Source organism: Anabrus simplex, chromosome 8 (genome assembly GCF_040414725.1).
Source record: "Anabrus simplex isolate iqAnaSimp1 chromosome 8, ASM4041472v1, whole genome shotgun sequence".
NCBI classification, from domain to species: Eukaryota; Metazoa; Arthropoda; class Insecta; order Orthoptera; family Tettigoniidae; genus Anabrus; species Anabrus simplex.
This window is the reverse complement of record NC_090272.1, coordinates 113,276,187-113,303,690: the sequence shown is the minus strand read 5'-3', so window position 1 is coordinate 113,303,690 and position 27,504 is coordinate 113,276,187. Positions and strand designations below refer to the sequence as shown.

The 27,504-nt window shown below is 41.6% G+C and overlaps 1 protein-coding gene across 1 annotated transcript in view; it reads right to left on the bottom strand.

Moving 5' to 3' along the window:
- Positions 1–27,504, bottom strand: part of LOC136879324 (uncharacterized) — a 154,899-nt gene that overhangs the window by 105,154 nt on the left and 22,241 nt on the right. Inside the window, exon 2 of the mRNA XM_068228972.1 lies at positions 898–1,069. Within this exon, the coding sequence (XP_068085073.1) occupies positions 898–1,061 (164 nt within the window). The 5' untranslated portion in view covers positions 1,062–1,069. The remainder of the gene's footprint in view (positions 1–897; positions 1,070–27,504) is intronic.

The following is a 27,504-nucleotide window of genomic DNA, read 5'->3' as shown; positions in this document are numbered from 1 at the left end:
ACTGCTTTCATCAGTTACAAGGTACCTTAATTAAATTCCACACCAATCCTATTACTCTATGAAACAGCTTCACTCCTGCCTCCCAAGATATTTTACAATTTCAGGTTTAATTTCATCTATTCCTGCTGCTTTATGACACTATTTTATTTACCACCAACTCCACTTCTTCGAGCGCACTTGTCATCACTGTTCTCCTCCCAATAAACTCGGTTATTCGAGTTTTCTACAGAAAGACTTCATTTCACACTGTTCAAAATATTCGTTCTATCTTTCCCGTAGTTTCCTAGTATCTGGAATAATTTCACCTGATTTGCCCGAAACACTTTTAAATGCCTTTACCCCTCTCTTTACAAAATTCCTTAGTACAGTTCAGGACAGTTTCCCTGCCGCTGGAACTAGCCTTTGGAAATTATTTCCAAAACCATTTGATAGTTTTCTTCCTCGGTTCTATAATTATTTATCCTGTCCAAAGCACTGCCGTTGTCTGGGAGTGTGAGTATAGTCGCTTGCCTTTCATCCATTGCTTGTCTGATGTGCTCAGTCCCTTTGACTAAAGCAGTTGCTGTGCTATGACCTTACTTGCAGTCCGACTGAAGTAGGTCTAGAAAAGAGTGAGAGTGCCTAGAGCCTATCATATAAATTCTTATTTGAAGCTGTTTTGATACACCTCCCTTTTTTGCTCACAAGCTGCGCTGATATCACCATTTCACCAAGACTTTCATTGATCCCGTCTTCACACAAATTTGTACAAATGCATTCCTTTATTTTTCTGTTTCAGCATTACTTTGTGCCTTTCTCTATTATGAACACACTGTCTTAGACTGAGTTACGGTAGAAATTTGATATTTTTTAAGAAAAATATGTGACAAGTAAGCATAATTCGAATAAAATACTTACTTCTTCTCAAGGTGTTTGTCATAAATTTCTTTTAGCTCCTCATACTTATCAGTTTCTGGTGAACTGCCAGTGAGAACATTATCCAAATATAAACTCCATGCACGATCCCAATAACTCCGTTGTATCCATGATTTTATCACTTTTACATCGATCGAATCACCCATGATGCAAGCTAAATCAGAAACAAAGAAGCATAACTAGAGTTAGCTAGAGAGTTCGTGAAAGCTCACAGATCTTCTAGTGAAGACCTTTTGATTTATTTTCAGATGTGTGTAACCTCGCACAGTACCTCTCACAAACACAGTGATATTCGGCTGGAAAGACTCTGAAAGAAGTGGAGAGAATTGGAAATAAATTCCAAGCTTATAAAGTACAGTAAACACACAGTTGTCAGAAATATTGAAGTTAAGGTGAAAAGTGCCTTCTTGAAATGAAAGAAATAACAAGAAGATATCTCATGTTTGGACGAAACGAGTATTAGAAACATGAAGTGCCTTACGTCAAGGAAGAAAGGAACTGTCTAGTAATACAATGAGTGGCCAAAAGTCACGGGAAGGGGTGTACCATTAGAAAGAGTGCCATGTATGACCCCTGAGCGTTGCGGCTAGCTGTGGCGTAGCTAAGCAGTCTGTCACAGACACTACTGTCGTAAAGATGGCAACACGTTGCGGCTAACCGACTTTGGATGTGGGATGATCATCGGCGCACATAACATTGTGGAGATTACACGCGAATTCGGGCTTCCAAGGTCAACAGTGTCAAGACTGGGTCTTCAAAATCGCAGAGGGAATTTTACCACCCGTGTAAACTGCCGCACGGGAAAAACACAGCTGTTTAACGAACGGACATCACGTCGCCTCCGCAGAACCATACTGGCCGCTCCACGGGCTACTGTGAGTCAGATAACCGCCCTGTTGAATGATGGGAGTCAGGAACCCATTTCTACCAGGACTGTAAGGAGGCAGCTGCACCGCATAGGCTTCACCAGCCAACGACCAACTCGTGTCCCTTTGCTGACACCTCGACACAGAGCTCAACGAAGTGCATGGGTCCGCGAACATCAGCAATGGACCATGGAACAGTGGCGGCGTATGGTATGGTCCGATGAATCCTGGTTCCAATTGTATCGAGCTGATGGGCGCGTGAGAGTGTGGCGTATGCTCTGTCAAGTTATGGATCCTGCGTGTCAACAAGGTTATGCCCAGGTGGGAGGTGGCTCACTTCTGGCCTGGGCGGCGTTCTCATGGTCGCAGTTAGACGCCATTGTTCGACTGCTGGGAGCGCTGACTGGCGCACGTTTAGACATTCTGTCAGACCATGTGCATCCTTTTCTGGCCCTAGAGTACCCTGATGGAGATGCCATGTTTCAACAGGACAATGTGCTATGTCACCGCTCTGTGTTTGGAGGAGTACTCCAGTGAAGTTTCGACCATGTATTGGCCCTCCGGATTCCTCGATCTTGATCCAGTAGAGCATTTATGGGATGCTATCGATGCCGGTGTACGCTCAATGAACCCCGCACCAAGTACACAAGACCAAGTGTGGGTAGCTGTGCAAGATGCGTGTGTCCGGATCCCTCCAGAACGAGTCCAACACCTTGCAGAGTCGATACCTCGCCGAATTACTGCCGTTTTGAGAGCTCGCGGAGAAGCAACTCGTTACTAACATCAGATTCAGTGTCTTCCCATGACTTTTGGCCACTCACTGTACATACAGGATGCAAGGTGGGCCAGGTGCGACGAACTGTAAGAATTTTTTGTGCAAAATATGTGTAACTATTTTCTTAGATAAACTGTTGCAGCTTCTTCTCTTTCCTCTGATGCCGTCTTTTCACAGAATATCGGTGTGGGGCATTATTTTCTAATGATATTTCCTATAAGGGGATTTCTATATCATACATGTCGGAACGCTGTTGGATGTTCCTCGCCCGGGATAATTTTATCCACCCACGGAAGTAGGTTTACGTAGGTTGGCTGCCCCGATATTACACTAGTTTGATCTTCGACCATTACTCAGAATGGCGGATTGTTTTGTGTGTGTGTGTGTATGTGTGTGTTGGCACCATGAGGGGGAGGGTTGTGGTGTGTCATGCTATGTTTTTGATTCGGTAAAATCATAAATTTCTGTATCACGCATGGGAGTCGAACTCTGTCATATGTAGGCCATCCTACACAAAACCCATCTCTTATATCCTTCAATTATTATGTTTAATAATTTATAATTCTATTTTATTAAATGCTAAGTGCATTGTAAGTTTGTATAAGCTCAAATGCGTATTGTGAATATGTCTAACCTCAAAATCTGTGTAGTCGAAAACTGTAGAAACTCTGTAATATTCGTGTATTGGGTATAATCCACCATCATTCTGATACGTACGGAGGTTTCTGGAAATTTACTGTACTGCTTTATTATCCAGATTAAGGTAGAAACATTAGGAATGTTATAGATTTCCCCATGTGTGTATGTAAACTGTGATCGAATATTATGGTTTGATCTACTGCAATCGCGAGGCCGGTCGATCGATTGCTCTTGTATTTCGGATGTGTTCCATTTAGAGCGTTGTAAGAACATTTCCAGAAGTCGATATTTCTAGACTGCTTTTCGAATGTTATTTATATATATCGAACTGACAGGTCGAGAGGCCAGAGTGAGAGTGGGAATTAGTGGAGTCAGAGAGTGTAAAGTATGGGTTAGAGCAGGGCCTCTCAGGGTGCATGCACTGGTGCATTGCGCGGTGCAAAGTGCAAAAGAGGACTTCGCTAAGTTGACCAGAGTGCAGACACCACTCCTCGATTTCGAACAATAGCTCTATCTCTCTCTTTCCCTACACCTGCCTCGCTCGCTCCACCTGTCACCCCCTTCCTCACTTAATCTTCAGCCTCCGCCATCCGAGCCGAGTTGAGCCGGGTCGCCCCGAGTCAAAACGCTGGTCCGAACCGAGCCGAGTCGGACCGATGTGCGCCGAGAACCTCTGGTCCTCAGTTTATACACGTGAGATTTTGGGCGTTTGAGTGGCCCTGGGTTAGAGTGAGTGTTACAGTGAGTTGAGGATTTGATTTATATCAGCATAGCATGGACTGTGTAATGGTGAAGTGAATAACAAGTGTGTGAACTTGTTGACACCTGTGTTGTAATAATAATGTTATTTATTTTACGTCCTACTAACTAATCTTTTACGGTTTTCGGAGACGCCGAGGTGCCGGAATTTAGTCCCGCAGAATTCTTTTACGTGCCAGTAAATCTACCGACACGAGGCTGACGTATTTGAGCACCTTCAAATACCACCGGACTGAGCCAGGATCGAACCTGCCAAGTTGGGGTCAGAAGGCCAGCGCCTCAACCGTTTGAGCCACTCAGCCCGGTACCTGTGTTGTCAGAGTCGACTGTGTGATGGTGAAGTGAATAACAAGTGTGCGAACTTGTTGACATCTGTACTGTCAGAATCGACTGTGTGATGGTGAAGTGAATAACAAGTTGACATCTGTGCTCACAGAATCGACTGTGTGATGGTGAAGCGAATAACTAGTGTGAGAAATTGTTGACATCTGTACTTGACAGAAGCTATAGTAAATTTCTTCAGTGTATTTCCAATAATAGTATTGTAGTGTTGTGTACATTGTGTTTAACTGTATGTTGTTAAGGAACAGACTTAGCGGCAATAAAGTGGTTTTATGCTAGGAAGTGAACGTACCTCGTGTGATAATTATTTACACCAAAATAAATCGCATTCAGAACGAAAAGTGGAGCTTTTACGTGTGTGCGATTTCATCTTTCATGACTTAACCGAGCCTAATGTTGGCAAGGTGTTGTTATGTTTGTGGCAGAGTGTCTGATAAATCGGTGGTGGAAATAAACAAGAGAAAATCTTGTTGTTCTCCGAGGGTTAGTCACAGAATAATTCTGCAGCTTGTTCTGTAGGCTTTAACCGAGGAAATCGTAGCTTCTAAAATGAAATGTTTTGGGAATCAATTGAAAAGTAGTAGAGGTGCTATGTACATATGTTCTAACATTTTGTACACAATTTGATTAAAAATAAGTATTAAACAATGGTAAGTAAGCAGTTTGAATACATGTTCTAAATGCAAGGCATAAATGTCGTCAAAACATAATTAACTTGGTACAAATCTTTTAGCATCTAGTCCTTTATCTAAAGGATTTCAAGTTCGATTCCCGACCGAGTTGTATTAACCTATACGTAAGCATATAATTTGTCTGTATGTAAGGAAGACATCTTAGAAGATATGTGTGCAACAATAATGTTATTGTTGTTAGGTCCCACTAACTACTTTTTCTAAGGTGTTCGTAGTAGATGTCGAGGTGACGGAATATTGTCCTGCAGGCGTTCTTTTACGTAAATTTACCGACACGAGGCTGACGAATTTGAGCATTTTCAAATACCACCGGAATGAGCCAGGATCGAACATGCCAAGGTGTGGTGAGAAGGTTAGCGGCCTCAACCGTCTAAGCCACTCAGCTCGGCTAGAAGACATGTCATTTTAAAGGGAGTGAAGAAAAGTTCTTGAACTTCACAATTGATAGCGACCTCTCGGTAGGGCTGAAATATTATAGTCTACTACACAGCGTTTTAATATTAAAGAAAATGGTTTAGTGCCGGGAGTGTCCAAGGACATGTTCGGCTCGCCAGGTGCAGGTCTTCCTATTTGACGCCCGTAGGTGGCCTGTGCGTCCTGCGCGTCGTGATGAGGATGAAATTATTATGAAGACGACACCTGCAACCAGCTCCCGTGCCAGAGAAATTAACCGATGATGGTTAAAATCTCCTACCCGGCTGGGAATCGAACCCGGGATCCTCTGGACCAAAGGCCAGCACGCTAACCATTTAGCCATGGAGCCGGACGTTTAATGTTGAAAACATTTATTAGCAGACAAAGTGGGTCCCCAGACTACAAAAAAAAAACCCGTAAAATTATACGATTTTCTCAATTGTGTCGAAAGTTGAAGGGATAAATGACCGAGCTCGATAGCTGCAGTCGCTTAAGCGCGGTCAGTATCCAGTATTCGGGTGGATCGTGGGTTCGAACCTCACTGTCCGCAGCCCTGAAGATGGTTATCCGTGGTTTCCCATTTTCACACCAGGCAAATGCTGGGGCTGTACCTTAATTAAGGTCACGGTCGCTTCCTTCACACTCCTAGCCCCTTCCTGCCTCATCGTCGCCATAAGACCTATCTGTGTCGGTGCGACGTAAAGCAAATAACAAAAAAAAGGGATAGGCCTAAAATGACGGAAATATTTCAAATTGTGAGTCTTGGATAGCTCTATCAAACTAAGAAAACAAATTACCAGAGTCACTTCCGGATTAAATGTAGTTGCGGAAAAACAGCCTATAATCGCTCCTTTCTTTACGCGTTTCGATTTTGATTCAAATTCTAGCTAAATTAACTTTCTGTAATGTATTCCTTGGTTCTATACCCTTAGGCGGCTTTTGAGTTTTTTAAAAATTCCACACCGAATAGTTACAAGGGCTTAAGTGAAATCCTGCATCTACTCGCATTAGCGCTCGTAGTCGTGCTTAAGTGAAACAATGTATTGACTCATATTAGCGCTCGCAGTGATAGGAAAAGCAAACAGCTAATCTTCTCTCTTTTTTTTTTTTTTTTTTTTTGAGAATTGGCTTTACGTCGCAACGACACAGATAGGTCTTATGGCGACGATGGGATAGGAAAGGTCTAGGAGTGGAAAGGAAGAGGCCGTGGCCTTAATTAAGGTACACAGAAAACCATCTTCAGGGCTGCCGACAGTGGTGCTCGAACCCACTAAGTCCTGGATTCAAACTCACAGCTTCGTGCCCCTAGCCGCGGGGCCAACTCGCCCAGTAAAACTGCTAATCTAATCGACCGGATAACGATTATTGTAATATTTAGGAATAAATAAAGAATGTATTCTCATAGTTTATTACATTTTATTTACCTAAAATTCTCAGCTCATATCCCTAGAATGTGTTCAACATTGAGTTGCTTGCCTGAAGGGCTAGAACTGTGGACTTTTCATCATCTGAGGAGTGTGCTACTTCCTTTTAGCACACTGTATATACACCATGTAGGTGAGAACGTATGGATTACTGTCGGCATATAAAAATTGTTTTGCTGTCAAAACTCTTTCCGTACTGAGCTATAGCGAGGGAAACCTATTTTATAACAACTTAAGCTTTGTATTTTTATGAATGTTCTCTTTTAATTGTATTTTCTTTTGGCTAAATCCAAAAAATCTCCAGTTTATAGCTTTTCAGAAAAAAATCCGCTTATATCACCCACGTAATAAAGTACATATAACCCTCAACTACAGAATTAAAGTTAATTTAAAACTTTAACAAAGGTTATAGTTTCTTTTCAAAATCAACAAATAACAGATAACAACATTCAACAATTTTCACTAGGTGAAATAACAACGAAAGGCAGGTACAAAATAATTTTTCCCGTTCAGGGGTTTTTTTACCAGGTTTTGGGCTTCGAGCCCCACACTCACAATTTTTGAGCGATTAGCTCAACTTTACCAAGTTACCAAATGAACAAAGGGGCAGAAAACCCCATCGTGCCAAGTAGCACTAGCTCCTAATTACAATGTTAAAAGAGCATACCCGCTCTCAATTTTACAAGCCTCTCAAAGGCCACAACAAACTTCACTTCTATCTGCCCTCAAGGCACACAAGGAAACAGGAGTATTTAATACCCAACCTACGGGGCCTTCGCATGAAAAAAACAAAACATCAGGTTAAGTTACTGGCCCAAAGCAAAGGGGATGGAGGCGTAATTTGCACTCCTACACAAAGTTTTTGTCTTAAAACCTAAGTGGCGCTAGGCCGATAATACAGGGGCTAATCCCAAGCTAGGGAGGTGACCCGTATGAGAAAACTTTACTACATTAAAGGAGAGAAGAACGGTTATGAAAACGTAATCACCTCCATTTCAAAATGAAGGGGAGTTCGAGAGGGTGAAGCACTCTCTATCCCCGCTTTACAGTGAAAGATATTTGTAGATTTTACATAGACGGAAAAATAATTTACATTTTAAAAAGATACATATTAAAGGATTCGAACCTTCTCCGAGAGTTAAACTGCTGAGCTAGCAAGAAATAAAGATGTTAACAGGCCATTACCTTATTGGAGATCTGTTGCCCGAAGAAAGAGGCGCTTCCCGCCCCCTGCTACATATCCACACACTAAGAAAGATGTTACTGAAGTGGCCCCGAGGCAAGAAAATCAGCAGTTTTTATACCGTCGTGGAAAGTTCGAGACCTTTCATAAATGATAACAACCCGCCCACAAACTTTTATTGGATAACAGCAAAAACTAATACACAAGACGAGGAAGAAACACCTTATTGGTGTAAAATTAATTACAGAAATTCCTGATTGGCTACATTCAAAACAGGCAGACCTATAAAATTTTATGAGTGATCCCAAAACACGTACAATTCATATTTGGTATTTGAAATGGAACTTCTACCAGCTTCGACCATACTTAAATTTTCACCGGGCGAGTTGGCCGTGCGGTTAGAGGCGCGCGGCTGTGAGCTTGCATCCGGGAGATGGTGGGTTCGAATCCCACTGTCAGCAGCCCTGAAGATAGTTTCCGTGGTTTCCCATTTTCACACCAGGCAAATGCTGCGGCTGTAACCTAATTAAGGCCACGGCCGCTTCCTAACAACTCCTAAGCCCTTCCTATCCCATCGTCGCCATAAGACCTATCTGTGTCGGTGAGACATAAAGGCACTAGCAAAGAAAAAAGAACATTTTCGACAAGAATTGTATTCTGAATGTGGATCTGTCTGCTGCTGCGCCCTCTCGTAGCAATCCTTTACTTCGCTGCCAGCACTCTAATTTTCTGCGAGTCCTGCGCGGGCATCTTCCCTGGCGTAGGCAAGTGAATCAAGTGTGTCCTGGTAAAATGAAATGGCGTATGGCTTTTAGTGCCGGGAGTGTCCGAGGACATGTTCGGCTCGCCAGGTGCAGGTCTTTTGATTTGACTCCCGTAGGCGACCTGCGCGTCGTGATGAAGATGAAATGATGATGAAGACGACACATACACCCAGCTCTTGTGCCAGCGAAATTAACCAATGATGGTTAAAATTCCCGACCCTACCGGGAATCGAACCCGGGACCCCTGTGGCCAAAGGCCAGTGCGCTAACCATTTAGCCATGGAGCCGGACTGTGTCCTGGTGAGAGGCACTGAGAAGGTTGCTGGTTGTGAAATATGGATGCTGGCTGCGCTTTGTGCTCGCGGTTCGCTGTGAATTCAAGTAAAATAATGGACAACGGATAAAAGGAACCATCCTTCTGGGTTTATTTCCCGAAGTGTTTCGTTTTATTTTGATTTCTTCATAACTGATACATCCTCCAACTTTTTAAAATTATGAATTGAATTGTGTGACACTCATATAGCCTTGTGGTCGTAAGTACTATATCTGGGTTGGATATTTGGACCAAATCATCAAGATTGTAAATTCTGCACTATTTTATTATTCTGGGAGCTTCTTCACGCTGGAAATTTCGCCTCTTCAACAGTGATGGATCTTGGTTTAAAGGATGAATTTGGTTTAAGCATACGAAAGTTTAAAAATCGTGTTTTGGATTCGTCTAAGAACTGACATTAGCTTGGCCACTGATAATTACAAATGTCTAAAAATAAGCGATGTGTATTCTCAACATGTTAACGTTTTGATAATGCTATTGGTTTTGATGTGATAGTCCAGTTTTCTTAACTACAGTATGTTTATATTATTCAGAACTCGCCTCACCATATTTTGTAAAGTTTTAACTGTTTGATATGAGGTAACCTAGCGAGGAAGTTTCCACAAGGACTTAAGTGATAGGATCTTTTCCCTGTTCCTTTCGGTGTTTTAATTTATGTATTTTACAATTTTATGTTCAATTTTGGGTTTCCTTCTCCTATGCTTTTCTTTTGTTTTTTAATGTTTGCATTGTCGAGCTCGTGATTTGTGATTGGGCCTACCGAGTAGTTATGGCGTTGGTCCGTCTCCTTGGCGATGATGATTGATTTTGCGTTGTGATATGTTTGTTTTGACGGGATGGCCTGGTGTGATTTCCTTGGTTTTTCCTGTTCGATACCTTGGTGTAGTCGTCACCTATTTGAGCCTTTTCACTACTTGTGTAGCGTCATTCATTTATTAAAACTACCCTTCCAGTTATGCGGAATGATTTTCCGTGTGAGAACTCCTCGAGAAATAGTTTTCCAATCGAATTCATTTTAACTAATTTTAAAGATGTAAAACTGATATACCAAAAATAAGAAAGATCTTGAAAGTTACTAAAAATTCAAGACCGAGGTCTATGAAATTTGGGTAGATTTGTTAAAGAAGTTGTAGTATTTATCTTAATTTTTTAGGGGGAATCGGCCGAATCCTGCGTAAAATTTTTTCAACTATTTTTAAAATCTAGTTCTTGTTTTGAGGATGTTCAGTTTTAACATTACCTGAAATGAAATCCTACAACCTGTTTTCCAGTCATTGACCGGGTCAGGGATATAATGAATGAAAGATATATAGGCTGTTATTACAATGGGATCGCCACTCCCAATGTGATTTATGAATGAGTGATAAATGCTATGAAATGATAATGGAGAATGTTGCTGGAAGGAAAGATGACAGGGAAAACCGGAGTACCTGGAGAAAAACCTGTCCCGCCTCCGCTTTGTCCAGCACAAATCGCACATGGAGTGACCGGGATTTGAACTACGGTATCCAGCGGTGAGAGGCCGACGCGCTGCCATCTGAGCCACGGAGGCTACCCTTAATATTACCTAAATATTTTAAATAAATTTCTTTGGCTATTTAAAAGAGATAGTGGTGTGTTTTTTTTTTCTTGGGATAGTTACTCAGATTTTCATACAGTGACGGAGTTCCACGGGTTTGTCATCACCTGCACTGTTTATGGTAAGTTCTTGTTTAATTGTCTTGTGGTGCATTCTTGGTAATGTGAGCTTCCACACTTTGATTGTGTTTATTTACTGGCAGTCTGGGCGATTTGGGGAGATTGCGCAACTGTGTCAAACTTCGGGCCAGAAGCCCACATATGGTTTTAAGTATTTTCAAGTGTATTTCAAAGCAGTGCAAGTGTTCGCCTCATAACATTTTGATTTCAGGCCAAGAATTTTAACCATTTCTTTTTTGCTAAGGCCAAGTAGAATGGGCACTTTTTGCCTCTGTTAACTATTCCTATTCAATTTCCTATTTAATGTAATGTAGATTGTCGAGCGAGTAAGACAGTGGAGTCTGGTTGAAATTTTGTAAACGTTAACCTGTGCCTATGAGAGGCTTGGACCTTGTAAATTTCGGAGAATAGTCTCCTAGAAAGTAACTGTGTGGAGCAAAAGCCGCTCTTTTAATTTAGTAAATTTTTTGACTCAGTATCCTAGAGGAGTTATTGAACGGAGCAGGTAGAAGAGCAGGTGAAAATTGTAACTTGGGAGATTCAAGCTCATGTTGTAAAATCATGGTTGCCTGATTACTCTACGCTTTTCTGTTATCATCGCTTGAGCTCACGAGCTAACATCATCTTCCAATTGTTATTTGATGTTGTTCCTTTAAGTTTCACTTCCAGCTGTGATTTGTTATTGTTTATTAAAGTTTAAATCCGAAAAGAAACAAAAAACAACAAGAAAGATTAAAATTTAGAATTTTAGAGTTTTAAATGATAAGATGATCTTTTCTCTAATCCACCCATTCATGCCCGCACCTTCTTACATCTCTGTAAACTACGGTATCTCCGTAACAAAAACAATAATAATAATAATAATAATAATAATAATAATAATAATAATTTCGTGTGGCTATTTCTAGCCTGGTGTAGCCCTTGTAAGGCAGATCTCCCGACAAGAGTGGCGACATCTGCCATGTATAGAAAGCTGCGAGTTATTGTAGCACAAGGTAGTGCTTTACGTGGTGTGTGAGTTACAGGGATGTTGGGAAAAGTACTAACACCCAGTAACCGGGCAAATGGAATTAACCAATTAAGGTTAAAATCTCCGACCCGGCCGGAAATCGAACCCGGATCCCTCTGAACGCTAATCACTCAGCCAAGGAGCCGGACACCACATAATAAGAAAATCCCTCAGACTTTCACGCTTAACCACTGCCATTTTAAATGACACCCGTACTCCAAAACACTCGTATATTTTTCCCCATCAGCCTTATCTTAGCTTCCACTCAACTCTCGCAATTACCGACCAACTCTTCTTAACAGGACTAAGATCGTGTAAATATTTACGATACTCTTACGGTATCCACCTGCAGACTACAGCACTACAAGTGTAATCAATGAAGTGCATCACTTCTCAAGCTCTTTCTTCAACTATAACTAATTTGCGAACTATCGCTAGAATCATCTCTTCTAACACAGTTGAACAGCATCACATCTTGCTATTATCAATAACACCTCCAAGAGTACCACAATACTTATTTATTATTATTATTATTATTATTATTATTATTATTATTATTATTATTATTATTATTATTATTATTATTATTATTATTATTAAGGTAAGGTAAGGGTTATTCTGCCCGAAGGCAGGTCCGAGGTGTTCCTGAGTCGGAGTTTACGTGCGGTAGGGTGGCCAGTTCCTTTCCGCTCCTCCATTCCCTTACCCACAACCAACAGCGCGTGGCAACCCATCCAACTCCCGACCACGCCCAATGTTGCTTAACTTCGGAGATCTCACGGGATCCGGTGTTTCAACACGGCTACGGCCGTTGGCTAATAATAATAATAATAATAATAATAATAATAATAATAATAATAATAATAATAATAATAATAATAATAATAATAATAATAATAATAATAATGTTATTTGTTTTACGTCCCACTAACTACTTTTTAAGGTCTTCGGAGACGCCGAGGTGCCGGAATTTAGTCCCACAGGAGTTCTTTTACGTGCCAGTAAATCTACCGACACGGGGCTGTCGTATTTGAGCACCTTCAAATACCACCGGACTGAGCCACGATCGAACCTGCCAAGTTGGGGTTAGAAGGCCAGCTCCTTAACCGTTTGAGCCACTCAGCCCGGCAATATTATTATTATTATTATTATTATTATTATTATTATTATTATTATTATTATTATCTATATGTTAAAGAACAGCTTTGGAAAATCCGTCCATGCGTTCTACTGGACCGACTCACTTTACGTTTGTTGTATTCTCTCCGACATTACCTGTCGGTGAATCATGATAAATTGATAAGTTTTTAAGTTCAGCCAACTTGAGTAATCATAAAATAAAATCATTAAATGATCACTCCAATAATTTCAGGTGAAGGCATTACCTACATTTCCTTCTTTACTTAGGTTGCTAAGTAATTAACACTTTCATTAAGATTCTGATAGGTATATATGATTTTTAACCTTAGTAATGCTATTGCATGCAACTATGTTTGATTACCACCTGTCAAGCCAGAGGAAGACTACTATTCCTTGCTAGATACTCTGATTCTCTAGCCTTTCCCGGCTTCCAAATATATTCAACAGATTGCAGAATCCTTCTAATAACTTAGATGCTGCTAAGAGAAAAAATGTGTCTACATGCAAACAGACTCCATCATGGCAAACGCCTTAGGCATTACTTGGAAACACCTATCGAAGGATAACCTTGCTACACTAGAAACAGTGAAGGCCATGTATCTTAAGGAAGTTATTTGCCTGGCTAAAAACGTTCCTTCGAGACTAACCCATGAGCTCACAAGACAACAGTTCTAATATAGAACTGCGATTAAAAGTACCATTGCCTTCTACGACACAATAGCAAGCCTCACATCAGGAACTTCAGGATAAAAAAGTAAATATATGGATAGATTTTTACCAAACACACGGCATGATGATGTCAGAATGGATGAATTCTGACTACGAACTTCGGCACACCATAACGCGCATCTTAATAAATGTTCATAAAACCATTGAAAAGGGCAGGGAAATAATGTGACAACGACAGGTATATCAAGACGAGTTATCTGACCTGTTTATGACGAATACTGCGGAGCAGCACGAGTGCTTTAGTAAGTTCTTTAGGCTTTTTCAATCGTGAAATTACCAGCGTTTCGCCCCAGTGTAGCAGTGGGCTCATCAGTTGGATTGCTACACCTTTCCAAGACGCTGGCGTCTAGTGCGCCGTTGAGACACCACTGCAAGTCTCTTATGTAGAACAATGAAGTAAGAGTGCACTAGGGGAAGGATGTGCTTCTACTTGTATAATTGCCTGCCTTTGGCCCTTATATCAAAAATTAATTTCCCAGAAGGAAACCATACTTTATTTATTATTATTGTACCGGGCGGTACACCTCTACTCCGGTTATTTAAAAGTTGCGCCAGTTGAAATTCCTCTTCTGGTGGAAATCTGAACTTTGTCTATTCTATTAATTCTCTACTTTCTCAGAAGATGTCACCACGTGGAAAATTTTGAGTTTTTGAACTGTGTCATTTTCGACGTACCTTTGGTTTGCTTGTATTAAGAAGTGGGAACTTTCTCTTCTAGAGGACACTATCGAAGATCAACAATAGTGCACCCTAGTGTGAAGTGAAAGAACTGTTTTTTGGGAGAAAATTTAATTTCAAGTGTTTGTTCTTTGTTAAATTTCTTTCTGTCATTGTTTAAGTTGGCTGTATACCCCTCTTGTTCCCCTTGTTTTGGATCTAGCCAACCCCGAATTTCCTTAATTAATTTTCCACCAATAATGTGTTTCTTCTTCATCTGGGTAGGGGTTTCTTTTCCCGAACCAATAAAGATTTTGTGGGAGGGTGTTTTCTTTCCCCTAACGCCTAGAATCTTCCGCGAGAGGATATAAACTGCTGATTTTAGGGTCTCCAGGCCACTTCTGTTCCATCTTTCTGTGTGTAAGGTACATAGCAGGAGGCGGGAAGCGCCTCTTTCTTCACCTACAGTTCAACACCAGGTAATGGCCTCTTAATTACTTCTTATCTTGCTAGGTCGGCAGTTTAATCCTCGGGGCGGGTTCTAAGCCTTCCACCATGTAACTTTCCTTTAAAATGTAAAATCTACTGGTACCTATCCTATCTTCTAAACTACATATTGGGATAGAGAGTGCTAACCCTCTCGAGTTCCCACTCATATTGTTTTGAGGTGAACTTATTTTCTCAAACTATTCTTCGTTTATGTAATGTAAAGTGTTCTTCTCTAAGTCACCTCTGTAGTATGGGATTAGCCCTTGCGTTAGTGGCCCAGAGCCAGATTAGGTTTTAAAAACAAAGTGTATTAGGAGTGCAAGTTCGCCTCCTCTCAAATTGTTATTTTAGAGGTCATGTAATCAACCTTCTTTTCATGTAATAGACCTCAGTAGGTTGGGTATTTTACCCCTGTGAATACGTCCTTAGAGGACAGCTTGAAGGTAGAGTTTGGTGTGGCCTTGTGATAGGCTTACAATTTTGAGAGCGGATCGCTCTTTGAAATTTGTTTCTGTATGCCTCGTGCAGGCTTTATGTGTAATGTTTGGAGCCAGTGCTCCTGGGCATGAATGGGGTTTTCTGCCCCTTGGCTAAAATTTTTTTTTGGAGTAAGGCGGGGCTGATTGCCCAAGAGTTATGAAGTAAGGGCACTGAGCCCGAATCCAGTAATATTGTACCTACATTTTTGTTACTCTGTACCTGTTATGATTGTTATCTCTTGTTTTTGAAAAGAAAATATAACCTAGTTAAATTTTAAATTAATTTTACATTGCACGTTAATTTCGTAGCTTGAAACCCATTCACACCCGCACCTTCTTTCACCTCTACCTACCACGGATATCTCCGTAACAAGTGGTAGCAGAGCGTGGTTGAATGGGTCTCAATTTAGCCCCTTTTGACGGCTAGACATTGTTTTGATCCGAACTCTAACCATTTTCTCAGTTGCTGGCATTTTTGAGTTTTCCAAAATTGTTCTGTCATCATGCCCGGCCCTCGCGATGTTCTCCTCCTTAACTATTTGCGCAAAGAGGAGTTGATATATGAGTTAACTATCAGAAACGTTCAATCTGGAGGCACGGTTGCAATCGACACAAACAAGCTTAGAGAGTCCCTTGATTTGCCCATTTCCATCCCCAATTTGGGAGAAAAAGAAATTGATGACTCTCTTTCCACGATCGTCGAGAATATTACTGGGCTAGCATCTGTAGTCAGCTTGTTTGATGAAAATGATCCGTCTCCTAACCAAATTAAGCGTATGCAAGGCAGATTATATCACTTTTCAAATAGAGTTAATGATCTGTTGTCTCTGAAGGTGAATGACGTTCAGAGGAAGCAAGCTAATACGCTCCTTGAAACTATCTCTGAATTGTCTAGTAAAGTCACTCAATTGTTAACTGGGGAAGTTCCTCCCAAATCTGATCAGCCCACCATAGTGAATGTAAGTAGTGAGGAAGAACCTGCTAAGGGAGAAGGCAATAGGATAACCGTTGCTGCTCAAACTATCTCTGCCCCATCAGACCACGAGTCCGAACGCCGTAACACATTGAACCATGTACGGGCCGAATTAACTTCCTTGCCATTGAAACCTTTACCTACTATGTCGCCCGGGTTTAGCAGCTTGCCTCATCCATTGGCAATGTTGCTCAGAGGTATATCCAAGTTTTCCGTTAATACCACCAGTGACGTAATTTCATTTTTAAGATTTCTAGTGGAATTTCAGGATCATGCCCTTGTGTTTTCTCTTTCCCCATGTCAAATTTTGCAAATTATCTATCCTTATGCTATTGGTGTTCTATCTGACAAAATAGTTAGAGCCATTGCCGAGCAATCTTCTATCGAGGATTTCCATGCCCATTTGCTAGCTAACTTCATCCCGGCTAGGGCCAGGTCCTCCCTTATTCAGAAGTACTATTATCGTGTACAGCGTTTGGATGAAAACTTGGCTGATTTCATACAGGACATTAAGTTTTATACTAGGGTGTTTGCTCTTCACTTCCCTGAGGATCAAATTGTACAAGCTATTGTGGAAGGTATTTCACCATCCTATAGGTCATATTTGTGTTTCGCGGCGTGCCCGCAAACTTTCTCGGAACTTGAAGCATTGGCCGTCTCAGCGGAAGGAGTTAGATACGCCGATTCTTTGCGTGTCGCGAAAGAACCCCCGCCTTCCTTTAGTAACACTCGGCCTCCACCTCGCCGACCAGTCAATCCCCGTAAATGTTATGCTTGCGGGTCGCCTGACCATCTGCGGAATAAGTGTCCTCTGATCAAGTCGAGTGGGACAAGGAATGGAGCAGGGTCATCACAAGGCTGTTTCAAGTGTGGGGCCTTCTCACATATCGCCAAGAATTGCCCAAACTCAAATAGCACCCCCTCCTGCTCAACTTCTGGTGCAAATTCCAGCTATGCCAATAATAAAAAGTGACTAGTGGCATCGGCTGAGTCGACTAATCCATCTTCCCGAGACTCAGCCCCTAGTAAACAGGTTGTAAATGCAGAGAACAATCAGCCTTCAAATTCATCTTTTGAATGCCCTAAAGCATGTCTTAGGATTGCGGCGGATACCCCCGCACCTGTTCCTTTTCTTAAGATTGAGTTAAATAACGAGCCTATAACGGCTCTATTAGATTCAGGCAGTGTTTGTTCCATTATTTCGGCTGAATGGTACTCGAAATTGAAATCTGTTTGTAAACTACCTGACTATGTCTCATCTCCTATTCAATATGTCTCGGCTAATTCATCTCCATTAGAAATTCTAGGTTCCGTACTGGTCAAAATTCGGATTTTCAAATTTACATGGAAAATTAAACTGTTTGTGGCTAAGCACTTGTCTTGCCCCATCATACTGGGAGCGGACTTTATTTCTCACACTGGTCTTGTGCTCGATCTCCAGTCTAGGTCGTGCACATTCAAATTTGCTTCTAGTTATAAAATCCCACTATTAAAGTGTAATTCTGTGTCATGTTCATCTATTTCGCCTACCCAGGATGAGATGTTGTTAGACCTTAGACATCTACCTGAGGAGCAGGCTGATAGTATTCGTAAATTATGTCAGTCGTTTCCCGAGGTGTTCTCTGATACTCTTGGTGTAACTGACCTTATTGAATACAAAATTGAGGTCACGGATTCGATTCCTGTCCGTTTTCCACCGTATAGGCTATCTCCACCTAAAATGAAGGCTCTGAAAGAAATCATCGATCAGATGTTGAAGGATGGTATTATTAGGCCCTCTAAGTCAGCGTATTCTTCGCCTATTTTTCTAGTCCCGAAACCCCAAGGAGGCTTCAGGCCTGTCATTGATTACAGGGCTCTCAATCGGAAGGTGGTGTTGCAATCTGTGCCCCTTCCCGACCTTCATTCTTGCTTTTCATGGTTTCGTAAGGCCAAGTTCTTCACCATCTTGGACTTGAATCAGGCCTATAATCAAATTCCCCTTGCCGAAGAGTCTAAACACCTTACAGCGTTTGCCACGGACTGGAATTTATACGAATACAACCGCGTGCCTTTCGGGCTCCCCACGGGAGCAGCTGTACTCACTAGGCTACTAGATAGGGTCTTCTCCGACATCAAATTTGAGTACTTATATCACTATTTGGATGATGTCGTCGTATTTTCAGAGACTTTTGAAGAACATCTAGATCATCTGCGAGAAGTTCTCGATCGCCTTCGTAAGGCTGGGTTAACTGTTAAGTTGTCCAAGGTTGCCTTTGCTAAGCCCTCAATGTCATTCCTAGGGCATATTGTGTCACCCGATGGTGTAGCAGTCGATCATTCTAGAACACAGGCCATCCGTGATTTTAAACCTCCCAAGGACATTAAAGGCATCGCCAGGTTTATTGGTATGGTGAATTTCTTCAGAAAGTTCATTCCTAACTTTGCTAATAGAGCGGCGCCCTTAAACCTTCTTCGTAGGAAAGGCATCAAATTCGAGTGGGGACCTTCTCAACAAGCCGCTTTCGAAGATCTTAAATTAGCTCTCTGTAATGCCCCTGTACTTGCTATGCCTGATTTCTCGAAGAAATTCATCGTCCAAACGGACGCGTCGTCGTCAGCTGTAGCTGCAGTCCTTCTTCAAGAGACTGAACTAGGGAGGCATCCCATCGCCTATGCATCTAGGACTCTATCGGCTCAAGAAGCCAAGTATTCCATCTATGAGCTCGAAGGGTTGGCAGTCTTATTCGCCTTAGAAAAGTTCCGTCTCTATCTGGAACATGTCAAATTCGACCTGGAGACAGATAACCAAGCCTTAAGCTGGGTCTTAGGTAGACCGCGTCGTACTGGTCGTATAGCCCGTTGGGCCATCCGTATTTCTGCCTTCCAATTCGATGTCAGGCATATCAGAGGTACCGAAAATGTTGTGGCTGATGGACTCAGCCGTATGTTTTCAAACGAGGTCGAGACCCATGAACCGGTCGACAGTTCATCACCTTCCGAGTCCATACTATCCGAGGTTAATGCCATCCTAACCGATGCTCCCATGCTCTTTAGGGATATCGAGAAATACCAACGTGAAGATCCTACGCTGGCTCCGATAATGGAAACCCTTTCTTCTGGGGAACATGTTGTCCCTTATGTTCTGAGGAATGGTGTTTTATGTTGCCCTTCGAGGCATGACAAGATGATGAAAGTTGTCGTTCCAGCGGTTCTGGTACCTATGATCTTCAAGTATTATCATGAGACCCCATTAGGAGGGCATCTGGGTATCTTTAAAACTCGTGAAAAGATTCGTGAGATGTTCATCTGGAAAGGTATGGACGGTGAAATCCGTGAACTTGTAAAAGCTTGTAAATCTTGTTTGCTCAGTAAACCCACCATGTCCACCAAGGTAGGCCTTTTGTCTTCGCATCAAGCGTCGCGCCCCATGGAACGCCTGTATATTGATTATGTAGGACCCTTCCCCCAGTCAAAGGGTAATGCCAACAAGTTCATCTTTGTGTGTGTAGATGGTTTTACAAGATTTTCCTGGTTATTTCCGACTAAGCTGGCTACCGCTCAGTCAACCATTACTTGCCTAAATTCTATTTTTGCTTCTTTTGGTCCGTGCCAATACATTGTATCTGATAATGCTAAGGCTTTTACATCTAATTTATTTCGTAAATTCTGTTTTGACTTGTCCATCTCTCATGTAACTACTTCTGCTTATTACCCTCAACCATCTCTGGCTGAACGGGTTAACCGTAATCTCAGGTCCGCACTTATTGCCTATCATCATGAAGATCCTTCCAGGTGGGACACGTCCCTGCATTGGATAGCTTTTGCTTTGAATTCGGCGGTTCATGAATCTCACAAGTTTACTCCAGCTTCTTTGATGTTCAAGTTTGTTCCCAACTCGCCGCTCTCTAACCTCTGGTCTTTGAATGACATTCTGCCCGAGACAATAGATCCGGACAACGTTAAAGATCTTTGGAAGAAGGCTAAAGCTAATCTTAAAGTATCTCATGAAAAGGTTAGGGAAATGTATGATCGTGGACGGAGACCCACCACTTTGAAGGTAGGTGACCAGGTTATGGTCAAAAATTTTGTTCCCGCGGGCAAGCTTGTCCCCAGATTTCATGGGCCTTGTATCATTCTCGATTTTCTTACGCCGGTTACCTTATTGCTAAGTAATCCAGCCACCGAGAGGATATTTAGAGTTCACCTGTCCCAGGTGAAACCGGTGTAAATTCTGTGTTAACTTGCTTCATATTATTTTGAAAGGATATGAAGGTTATATTTTTTTTTTTTTGAGTTTCACTTTTAAGGCATTCTGCCCCTTCTGTAATATTTTGGTTTTAGATGTAAGCCTTGTGTAAAACCGGCCCCGACCCGTTAAACTGCCATCCTGTTCTTGCCACGGCCATTACCACGCTCCCGTCTCCTGCTCCACCTTACACTGTGGCTTCATAATAGTAAATGCCATGGATATCTACACGCCGCTGGCCCCTCAACCTCTCCACAAGCCTGTACCCTCAAAGAAGATGATAGTCCAACACAATTCTGCCGCCTAGCTTTAATGTTTCAGCGCCCCCGCAGCCGCGCAGCGCCGTGCAGCGACTGGGGAGGGGGATGGGCCCCCTCCTCTCCAGCGAGGACGACATGTGCACGGCGAGCCGGAGCTCTCCTCCCGGCCAAGGCTGATGTGCGGCGCACGACCTGCTACATGCCCGCAGCCTGTATCTGTTCACCGCGGGCGCGGCGTACTTCAACACCTCTGCTCCCCTCATAGTGCGGGCGAGCGGTATCTCAGGGTACTTGAGGGGTCCGAGCGGCTTCCTTTGGACGCAAGCTGTAACGGCCGGGCTGGCCATTCAACTTAGCCTACATCAACTACATAGACATTCCTGTTCAACCTTAATTCCGCTTCATGGGAATTCAATAGCAATATTGGGTGGACATTGCAAAACTTTTCTTCACTTTTAAGCATTAAAGGTTTATCTTCAGAAATTCAACTACTACAAACAGAAAGACTTTACTGCACCTGCAACAACAAAATTTTGAAATTGAAACCAACCAAATTACTAAAATCTTATAAATGCTTCCGCAATTAATCTTAATATCAACATCAAAACTTGGACCTTATTTTGGAAACAAAGTTTATGTTCTTCTGTGTTACCCCTTGGAGGAACTTTTGGGGGGGAGGTCTGTACCGGGCGGTACACCTCTACTCCGGTTATTTAAAAGTTGCGCCAGTTGAAATTCCTCTTCTGGTGGAAATCTGAACTTTGTCTATTCTATTAATTCTCTACTTTCTCAGAAGATGTCACCACGTGGAAAATTTTGGGTTTTTGAACTGTGTCATTTTCGACGTACCTTTGTTTTGCTTGTATTAAGAAGTGGGAACTTTCTCTTCTAGAGGACACTATCGAAGATCAACAATAGCGCACCCTAGTGTGAAGTGAAAGAACTGTTTTTTGGGAGAAAATTTAATTTCAAGTGTTTGTTCTTTGTTAAATTTCTTTCTGTCATTGTTTAAGTTGGCTGTATACCCCTCTTGTTCCCCTTGTTTTGGATCTAGCCAACCCCGAATTTCCTTAATTAATTTTCCACCAATAATGTGTTTCTTCTTCATCTGGGTAGGGGTTTCTTTTCCCGAACCAATAAAGATTTTGTGGGAGGGTGTTTTCTTTCCCCTAACGCCTAGAATCTTCCGCGAGAGGATATAAACTGCTGATTTTAGGGTCTCCAGGCCACTTCTGTTCCATCTTTCTGTGTGTAAGGTACATAGCAGGAGGCGGGAAGCGCCTCTTTCTTCACCTACAGTTCAACACCAGGTAATGGCCTCTTAATTACTTCTTATCTTGCTAGGTCGGCAGTTTAATCCTCGGGGCGGGTTCTAAGCCTTCCACCATGTAACTTTCCTTTAAAATGTAAAAACTACTGGTACCTATCCTATCTTCTAAACTACATATTGGGATAGAGAGTGCTAACCCTCTCGAGTTCCCACTCATATTGTTTTGAGGTGAACTTATTTTCTCAAACTATTCTTCGTTTATGTAATGTAAAGTGTTCTTCTCTAAGTCACCTCTGTAGTATGGGATTAGCCCTTGCGTTAGTGGCCCAGAGCCAGATTAGGTTTTAAAAACAAAGTGTATTAGGAGTGCAAGTTCGCCTCCTCTCAAATTGTTATTTTAGAGGTCATGTAATCAACCTTCTTTTCATGTAATAGACCTCAGTAGGTTGGGTATTTTACCCCTGTGAATACGTCCTTAGAGGACAGCTTGAAGGTAGAGTTTGGTGTGGCCTTGTGATAGGCTTACAATTTTGAGAGCGGATCGCTCTTTGAAATTTGTTTCTGTATGCCTCGTGCAGGCTTTATGTGTAATGTTTGGAGCCAGTGCTCCTGGGCATGAATGGGGTTTTCTGCCCCTTGGCTAAAATTTTTTTTTGGAGTAAGGCGGGGCTGATTGCCCAAGAGTTATGAAGTAAGGGCACTGAGCCCGAATCCAGTAATATTGTACCTACATTTTTGTTACTCTGTACCTGTTATGATTGTTATCTCTTGTTTTTGAAAAGAAAATATAACCTAGTTAAATTTTAAATTAATTTTACATTGCACGTTAATTTCGTAGCTTGAAACCCATTCACACCCGCACCTTCTTTCACCTCTACCTACCACGGATATCTCCGTAACAATTATTATTATTATTATTATTATTATTATTATTATTATTATTATTATTATTATTATTATTATTATTATTATTATTATTATTATTATTATTATTATTTCGCATAAGCCGACTAAGGACCACGGCATTCAACTCTTGCGTTTGAGGTGGGTTTTCATGTTTGCCCAATAATTGTGCATCCTCTGACTGTGTTGTTCTCTCCTCTCCTTTGTCCAGAGGGTACCTGTCCTCCTTCTTGGTGTTTATCCTGGAACCTCTTTTGTTTAAGCATCCTCCTGAAAAATGTCCGGTCTTTTAAGTCTCTTTCTGTTCTTCCCCCATCAACCATGGTGAATCGGTATTCCTCTTTTGCCACTAAACGAGAAGCTAGTTGCTCAATCTGGCATGATGCATCCTGTAGACGTGTCCATAAAATGCTAGGTATCTCTTCCCGGCCACGTCCGTGAATTTCCCACAGTTTTGTAGAGCTCTTGGTTGGGTCGCCTTTTGTTTTCATTCCCTTCCTTGACTGGTCCTAATATCTTCCTCTATATTTTTTTCTCCTCGATTTCGAACTTGTCCGTGTGTCCGTTTCTGTTGAATATTAGATATTCTGAAGCATATAAGGCTTCAGGGCGGATGACTGTATGGTAGTGCTTCATTTCAGTGTTTCGGGAGAGACACTTTTTATTGAAGATGTTCTTGGTCAGTTGGTATGCCAGTTCTCGAGTTGATAATGATACTCCTTCGGAGAGATTGGATTCCAGTCATTCTTCCAGGTACACAAAACTTCTTGGTTTTCTTGATCGTCCCTTGCTCCAGGTGCAGTGTTCAAGGAGATTCACTGATGTGTGTGATGTATTATTATTATTATTATTATTATTATTATTATTATTATTATTATTATTATTACGGAGATTTCCGTGGTAGTTAGAGGTGAAAGAAGGTGCGGGCGGGAATAGGTCTCAACTTACGAAATTAAAGTTAATTTAAAACTTTAACAAAGGTTATATTTTCTTTTCAAAATCAACAAATGACAACAAATAATAAAGATGTAACAGGTACCAAATAGCAAGTTAACAATTTAAGAATTTACATAGCACCAAGATTAATTTCTGAGCTCTCAGCTCACCACCACAATAGTTACAGGGCAGAAAACCCCCTAAGTACAAGGAGCCCTTGCTCCTAATTACAATGTTAAGATGAAAAGAGCAGACCCGCTCTCAATTTTACCAGCCTGCCAAAGGCTACAACAACCTTTATTCCTAACTGCCCTTAAGGCACACATACCGTGAAACAGGGGTATCTTGTACCCAACCTACAGGGCCTTCACATGAAGAAAACAAACACTGGGTTAATTAAATGGCCCAAAAAACAAATTGACTGGAGGCGTAGCTTGCACTCCTACATGAAACTTCTTAAAACCTAGGTGGCACTCGGCCAGTTATACAGGGGCTAATCCCATACTAGGGAGGTGACTAGTTGGCAAATAAGCTTAAGACTTTAAGAAGGAAGAGAAAAATGGTTACGAAAACATAGTCACCTCAAATTCAAAATGAAAGGGAGTTCGAGATGGTTAAGCACTCTCTATCCCAACTTGCGGCTAATTTACATGAATGCAGTAAGGTTTACATTAAAAAGGATTCGAACCTTCCCCCGCGGGTTAAAACTGCTGAGCTAGCAAGACATAAAGATGTTAACAGGCCATTGCCTTGTAGATGAACCGCTGCTTGGAGAAAGAGGCGCTTCCCGCCCCCTGCTATATATGTTCACACACTGTGAAAGATGTTACTAACTGAAGTGGCCCCGAGACCAAAAAAATCAGCAGTTTTTATACCCTCGTGGAAAATTCGAGACCTTTCAAGAATGAAAAAGACTCACCCCTTCAACTTTATTGGTAGACAACGAATTACACATGGAAACCTGAGGAAGAAAGCTATGATTGGAGGAAAATTAATTACAGAAATTACCCATTGGTCAAATTCAAAACTGGCGGAAAGAGAAGGGTTATACTGCCAACCCAAACAATGACTGAAAGAAATTTAACAAAGAACAAACTTATGAATACCAAATTTCTTCAAAAAAAAGTTCCTTCACTTCGCACTAGGGTGCACAATTGTAGTTCTTAAGTAGTGCCATCTAGAAGAGAATGTTCACACTTGTTACTACAGAGCAAACAAATACAAATCGAAACAGGCATAGTTCAGAACACTTCAAAATTTACAGTAGAGACATCTTCCGAGAAACTTTTGATTTCATACAGATTATTAAAGTTCAGGCTTCCTCCTGTAGGGGGATTTCAACTGGCGCAATATTTGAATTCGCGGCGTGGAGGTGTACCGCCCGGTACAATTATTATTATTATTATTATTATTATTATTATTATTATTATTATTATTATTATTATTATTATTATTATTATTATTATTACCATGCGGAGTAGCCGAGTAGGTTCAGGCCCCACCATCTGCTGTTCTGTGAATGGTTTTCTGTGGTTGCCTATTTTCACTTCCAGGCATTTTCAGTAACTTTCACGCTTTTGAGCAGAAGCAAAACAGAGACTTAAAAAGATATTTTTATATTTTAAATTGGAAGCTGAACAAATATTTTAATAGTATTTTAGTTAAGCATAAGTTTTTAATGACACATTTTAAGGATTCCTCCCCTCCCACAACCTCCCCCACCACCACCACCACCACCAGCACCACCACCATCCCCCTTCCCCCATTAGACAAAGTTATAAGCTTTTCATTAGAAGAGATCAAGTCTGTTATGAAAAAAATATATTGTGCACACTTTCACTTTTTGTAGCCAAGCATAAGTGAATGTAGTTGATGATGTTTGCGAAGCAGCCGAAACATGTAATATGAATGATTTTATAAAATTTTCAAAGGCAAATAAATGCAACAAAAACTTTTCAGTCTGTCAAAAACACATTTAACTAAGTCGACACTAAACAGTATGGCTTCATTCTTAACAAAAAAAAAAAAAAAAGGCAAATAAACGTATCGATTAGGGGGCTAAACAATTCTTAGATAATCATATCGATACGGACATGAAATCGATAGTCTGTAATATCATTTCATCTCACCTAATCCCCGACCCCGTATCAAGAAACGGAAATAATGAGCAGACGTTCATACATTATGTTTTTATTTTATTGTTATTAACTATCATACGTGATTAATAGTATTACTGATAAAAATTCCAAATGTCCCTTATCTTGTAATATTATTGTCATTTTGTCTGTTAACACACTTTTACGTGTGTACAAAAATAACTTTCAAATTTAAAAATCAAATACTAAATACCTTTTTATATCCTCTGGCCCCAAGATCTGCTCGTTCAGCTGACGGCCGCCTACCCCACTTCGGGGAACTAATAATAGTGTTAATGATTTCACGTCTCACTAACTCCTTTTACGGTTTTTCAGAGACGCCAAGCTGCTTATTTTTGTTCCGCAGGAGTTCATTACGTGCCAGTTGGTTGGTCGGTCGGTCGGTCGGTCGGTCGGTCGGTCGGTCGGTCGGTCGGTCGGTCGGTCGGTCGGTCGGTCGGTCGGTCGGTCGGTCGGTCGGTCGGTCGGTCGGTCGGTCGGTCGGTCGGTCGGTCGGTCGGTCGGTCGGTCGGTCGGTCGGTCGGTTGGTTGGTTGGTTGGTCGGTCGGTCGGTCGGTTGGTCGGTCATTTTACAGAGGTGGTCAGTTTCACGGGTTTGGCTGTACTATACAGAGTATATCAGAACTATACCGACAAAAACATCAGGGATGTTCTTCCTTTTATGTGAAGAACAATGGTGCAATCGGATTGGTGGAGAACATTTTTTTATTTTCGAAAAAAATGAGGCTACTTTGTTACTTCCGGGCGCGCGATTCAAATTGACGAACTCGCCGTATTTGCTATGCAAGAGCACAAGCCACAGCCATGCTTCAGGAAAGAGAAAGGGAGGGAGGGGAAGTGGGGTGTCTGATGGAGACAGAGATGCTTGTATGCACAAGTTTCCTGGTTTGACTCGCACAGGATTGTCCACAGTTCGTTTATTAAACAACCGTAAAAGCACACACAGTACAAGAGCACACAGTACAGTAATTAACACACACTTGTCAGTCAAGGATTGCATCAGATCGTTTCTCCTCTCGTCTGTTGGTCGCAGTAACTTCTTTATTATTTAAAATGTTCGAAGATGCAACACTGCCACCCCACGATTGTGTATTCGTCCACTCACTACATCTGTCTACATTTTAAAAGGAATGAAATACTGAGGGAGGAAACAATGCGCTCAATGGTTTGATTTAATTAATGTTCAATGTGCCGCCCCACCCCGCCCCCTCCTACTTCGACACACAATTCATAACGGTGTAGAAGTGACCTATGGACTCTGTTCAGGATTGTAGTGTGTCGCAAACGACCTGGAAAGCTGCCTGTATTCTTGGTACAAGTTCATCTTCTCTTTCCACGGTGTTCACATAGTAGTCAATTTGTGCAGAACAAATTGTACGCTGTCTACTGGGCCTGTGAAGGGACTATGTGAAACGAACGTGAAATTTGTGCATTCGCACAGAGCATTTATGTATGTGTTTCTGGTCGTAA